The sequence below is a fragment of the Gavialis gangeticus genome, unplaced genomic scaffold (assembly GCF_001723915.1).
Source record: "Gavialis gangeticus isolate Ggan-Ray unplaced genomic scaffold, GavGan_comp1, whole genome shotgun sequence".
In the NCBI taxonomy this organism is placed as follows: domain Eukaryota; kingdom Metazoa; phylum Chordata; order Crocodylia; family Gavialidae; genus Gavialis; species Gavialis gangeticus.
In genome coordinates this window covers 138,294,116-138,299,697 of record NW_017729025.1, presented here as the reverse complement: position 1 = coordinate 138,299,697, position 5,582 = coordinate 138,294,116, and the positions used below count along the sequence as shown (strand labels likewise).

The window sequence follows — 5,582 nt, the reverse complement described above, 5'->3', positions numbered from 1 at the left end:
CAACCCACTCCCCCCCCCCACCCCCACCCCAAAGGATTAATTTCCAGGAGCAAAGGTATGAGGTTAGGGGACAGGACTTCAGTCCCAAGATGGTGATCAGGGGGTTGGGCACATCAAGAGGCAAGGCTACCCTTGCGGCCCTTGACAGCTCACCAGAAGTTGTCAAGCAGCCCTCCAGTCAAAATAATTGCCCATCCCCTCTTGAGAAAAGACCAAGATCCTGATTCAATACAAGAGCTCTAACTCTCAGCACAAATAGCCAGAAGGAACCAAAGTGGGTTGGGATAGCACCACTCCTTTAAGACCTTAGCAGAAGGCACATGCACAGCCTCGGCAGCATATTACTGAAGTCAAGTACACTAGCTGCATACACATTGACAAGTGGAATGTATAATGTGAACAAGCATTCAGAGATGAACAGCTGCGGTGTGAGGGGGATAGGGACAGGGGAATTATTGTGAGGTACCCAGAAGTCCATCTATTTGAGACTTTACAGGTTAAAACCAACTCCTAACCAGCACAGAAGTGGAAGATAACATAGATCATGAAGCAGTAGGGCAACAGATTACCTGGAAAGTAAAATGCCATTTAAACAGTGAGCCCGGCATTCTTGAGTAGCTGAGGTTTCGGACACTATCTGAACCGCTTTATAGTTGGTTGCTCTCAATGTGAAAAAAGCATAAGTTATGGGTGGTATAGGTTGCATCGAAACAAAAGAGTTGTATCCTACAAGCCCGGCACAGATAAAAGGAACCTAATACCATTGCTATCACTTAGGCAACAAGAAGGAGCTGAAGACCCAAAACAGACAGAAATTGTATGCTAACAAAAGGCATGCACTATCACCCAATAAGGAAACTGGGATAACCTCTGCTGGGTTCTTCTTGGTTTTTGCTTTCTCAGTGTAAATTACAATCCATCTTGCCTTCATTGAATCACAAGCACTTATTTCAGTCTCAACAGAACAGTAGGTAGTCAATCAAGTGCGGCAGCTGCATCTGAAGGATCTACAGCTGAGTATCACCTGTCTACAATATTTTAGAACCCTCTATTTGCAATGGAAAGTGGAAAAGTTTGAAACCTTCTTAGATTGTATAGCAATAAGTTTTAGTCTTGAACTGACTACTAATAAAGTTATGTTCCATGAATAAACTAGTTAGCCTCACAGAGGGCAACAATTTTACATAAAGGAGCAAGATGGCAACTGCAAGCCCTCATTCCAGAGCTCTAGGCAATATTTCAAGAAGAAATTTGAGATATCAAATGCTTCCTGGGAGAAAATACAGAGATGTCCTCTTTCATAGTTGGACTTCTTAGGTTTGTCTAACCTGCTCTTAAACACTGGAACAGATTACCTAAAGAGATTGTATCTCCTATCTCCAGAAGTGTTTAACAACCTTCCCAGTAACAGGGTTCTTCTTACTATCAACTTAAATTACCTTTGCTACTTGTTAAACCTATTGTTCTTTGTCTTGTCCCCTGATACCACAGAGAATGGTCTCTGACCTTCCTGTTTATAGCCACCCTTCAGGTATTTGAAGACTATCACACATCTTCCTTCAATCTTCTATTCTCCAAAACTAAATAATCCCACTTCCTACAGCCATTCCTCCTAAATTATGTTTCCCAGTGGTCTAAATCATTTTTGTTGCTCGAATGGCCACTATCCTCGCAGCATGCAGAACTATATGCAAAACTCTAGTTTCATTTTGTTAAAACATGAACACTGTCACTACACATGAAGGGCATGATGTGAAGACCAGTTATTCTGTCAGGTTGGAAATGTGTATACAAACTGGTAAAACTGCATATCAGTTTATATAAAATACAAAAATACTATGAATGTTTTGTATAACATGGCTCATTCATCAAAAACAGCAACAAACCTGACTGAGGATCCTTCTGGACTTGTCTCCCATTTCTTGCACAAGATCAAAAATTTGGAAATTCCAATTGTTCATCTTCTCCATTAGTGAGTCATGATCTATTAACATCACTTCTAATGAAGGATCATACTCCATCTGTATGGGAGAGTGAGAGAATGTAACATTTCTAAAATGCAAATGAAAATCAAAATTTGTCAATTATATTGAACAAGAAATAGAAATTAAAATGATTAAATGTTTTGCATTCTATTGGGCTGTGGAAACTCCATTTATATTTATTTTGTCCACCCAACCTTTTCTGTCTTGGAATGATGTCATGGTATACTTTGCACTTGATGAATCAAAAGCAGTAAACATTGTACCTTTGGGGAAAAAAAGGGGGGGGGGGGGTCTATTCATGCCAGAATAAACAGCTCAAGACTTAACTTTGCATATTTTCTAGCACACTGAAAACAATTTATTTACTTATGGCCCAGCAGCTGTTAAGACTTTTAATATATTGTTAAGAATTATATGCTTCTATTTTTTGTTGTTGTTAAATCAAGGCTGAAATAGAAATAATGAGATAATGTTTTATCTAAGTTAACAAAGAGCATTTTCCAACTTTGTAAAACTAAAGTTTAAAACAGCTAGTATTGATAAAAGTAAATGGAAATGGCAAACAACTACATGCCGCTGCACAACCTTCTATTCTGAATCTTTTATTTTTTGCAGTTATCTGTATTCATATAATCAAAACCAGTCAAGCTGCCAGAGAGCACATTTCTTTCTTTCTAAGGCTTCTTCTATGCATAAGTCCTTGCTTTACAGCCTCTAATATCTAACCAATATGGCAAATATTCAATATGCAATATATTTATATACTGCCAAAACGTGAGGACAGATGCAATACTATACTCAAACTAAAACTAACTCTGGTATCTGTATGACACTTTCAGCTCTATTAGCCAATTAACAAGGGTATGTCTATACCACTTCCAGTGTTCCTCAGCAAATGGCCTCACCTACCCATTCTTTCTTATTATACACATGCTCCAGACCCAGAAATTAGATGGTGAGACCATTCTGGGGGAGATGCACTTACATACACATGCACACAACTCAAATTCTCTGCATCAATTATTCTTGAGGGCACTGGTAAGGAATGCTTTCAGGGAAACTTTACTGCCTCATTCCTAAGCCTGTATGTGAGAAGTCTGAGAGAGTGGACAGGACATGCTCCTTCATGGTATACTCAAAAGCCCCAGAGAAACAACACACATACACTAAGAGGCCACCATCAAGAACCAGGTATGTGGCGCAGAGCTTTTACTGCCCAAATAAGTTAAGGTTTTTCTTTTGTTTGTTTTCATACGAGGAACTAATTACAGAACAAAAGAAATGCGTAAATTATGGTCAAAAAAATAAACTTATCCAAGTTTACATGTTCATATTGTCCATGTCTTTCTTGGCTGCCAATGCAATATTTGTACTCTGAAAGTTTACGCTTATGCACCTTTATTATTTAGAATTCTGAATCCCACTAATACACTATTTTACAAAGGATTTAAACCAAAAAGGGGTCAAACACGTGGCCTGCAGCACCATGTTATTCAACCCATGGGGTTCCCTCTGGGTCCAGAAATTAGGCAGGAGAGGTCTCATCCAGGCTTATAAGGAGCCGAGGCTCTGCACACTGGATCAAGCATCAAATCCCAGTGCACAGAGCCAGATAGGGGTGGTGCGAAACCCCAGAACCATATCTTGGCACACAGGGACAGTGCCAGGCTCCAGGGCCAAATCCTGGTGCGGGAGGTTGAGAGGAAGGTGTCTGGCCCCCAGGCCCCAATCTGAGTGTGGGCGTGGGAGAGGTCAGTGCTAGGCTCCCAGGGCCTGATTCTAGTAAGCAGGGCTTGATCCAGCCTGTGGATGAGCCCTGCGCTACTCATCTGGTCTGCAGGACCAAAAGGTTCAGCACGACAGCTTTAAATCATAATATATACAGGGATGTAGGACTTCCTAACAAGATGATATTAAGAATTGCAAGGAATAGATTACTATGCATCACTGAAATTATGTGCTTACATCAGACTGATTATTCTGCATTTGATCCATCTGCTGATTGGCACTTTCTGTTAATATTTTCCTACAATCTCTGTGTTCATTTTTTTCATTTTGTTGTTTCTCTGTATGATGGAATGTCTCTTTTGAAATGTCAATACTTCCATCTTCACCTTAAATATAAAAAAAAAAAATGCACAAACTATCAACAAATTACTCAAATACATTAAACATTTGCCAATTAAATATTATTTACTCCCACCCTAGACCCACCAGAACCTGGATTTCTTAACCGTGTAGCTCCTAGACAGGGGTAGGAGCAGCCAGCAAAGCCCAGAAATACCAATATTAGGAAACAGGCATAGCTGTGCCTATATCTTCCCTAACCAGTGGCTATCCAACCTCTTCTTGAACACGTCCAATGAAAGAATCCACAAATTCCCCTAGATAGTCTATTCCACTCCCTTACTATTTTAAGAGTGAACAAGTGTTTCCAGATATCCAATCTACACTTTGCAAGCCATTGGTCCACATGCTCCCCTCTGCAACGAGAGAAAAGGCACTTTCCTACTTTACTGCAGCCTTTCAAGGATTTGAAGGCCGCTATCATGTTCTTAAGCACCTCTTGCCCAAGCTAAACATGCCTAGCTCCTTCAGCCTCTCTTCACAGGACTTGTTTTCCAAGACCTTGATCATCTTTGTTGCCTGCCACTGAACCCTTTCAAACTTTTCTATATTGATTTTAAAATGTGAAGCCCAGAACTGCACACACTACTCCAGATGAGGCCTTAACCAGTGCCTAGTAAAGGCACTATCACCTCTTATGTCTTGCACTTAATACTTCTACTGATGCAGCCCAAAACCTTTTGTGCAGCTGCATCATACTGCAGACTCATATTAAGTCTGTGTGGTCTACCAAGACGCTCAAGACCTTTTCCATAAAGCTGCCATCCAGCCAGGTGCGTCTCATTTTGTATTTGTGTCATTAATTATTCCTTCCAAGGTGCAGCACCTTACATCTGTCCACACTGAACTTCCGATCTGTTAAGATCCTTCTGAATTGCGTTCACATCCTCCATGTTCAGAATCCTTCCCAGTTCTGTGTTGTGCACAAACTTGCTCAAGAAGCTTTCTATGCCAGCATCCAAAGTTAACAAACACAACGAATAGCACCAGGCCAAGGACAGACCCCAGGGGTTTCCACTTGAATCCTCCTGCCATTCTGACATGGACCAATTAATAATGACCCTTTCCTTGCAGTTATTGAGCCGGTCATCTACTCACCTTGTAGTAGTTTTATCTAGCCCACATTTCTCCAATTTGTTTATGAAAAGAGCTGGTCACACGGGACCTTGTCAAAAGCCTTGCTGAAGTCCTGATGCACTATATCCACAGCATTCCCTTCATCCACTCAAGCAGTTACTTTGTCAAAGGAGATGATCAAGTTTGTTTGACACTTTGTTTTTCATAAATCCATGCTGGAAGCTTGCAACCAGCCTTTCCTCCTCCAGATGCTTGCAAATGACCTTCCTTAATAAGCTCCTTTAACTAAACTTCCCAGGAACAGAGGTAAGGCTAACCAGTCTGTAATTCCCCAAGTCCTCCTTCTTGCCTTTTCTTTCTTTCCTTTTTTTTTTTTTTTTTTTTTTTTTAAAA

The 5,582-nt window shown here is 40.5% G+C and overlaps 1 protein-coding gene across 2 annotated transcripts in view; it reads right to left on the bottom strand.

The window, feature by feature from the left end:
* The window catches only part of PDE3B (phosphodiesterase 3B), a 152,315-nt gene that overhangs the window by 35,389 nt on the left and 111,344 nt on the right, over positions 1 to 5,582 (bottom strand). For both annotated transcript variants that reach the window (XM_019519633.1, XM_019519634.1), the window contains 2 exons: positions 3,951 to 4,099; positions 1,887 to 2,021 (listed from right to left, as the gene is read on the bottom strand). In XM_019519633.1, the coding sequence (XP_019375178.1) occupies positions 1,887 to 2,021; positions 3,951 to 4,099 (284 nt within the window). The remainder of the gene's footprint in view (positions 1 to 1,886; positions 2,022 to 3,950; positions 4,100 to 5,582) is intronic.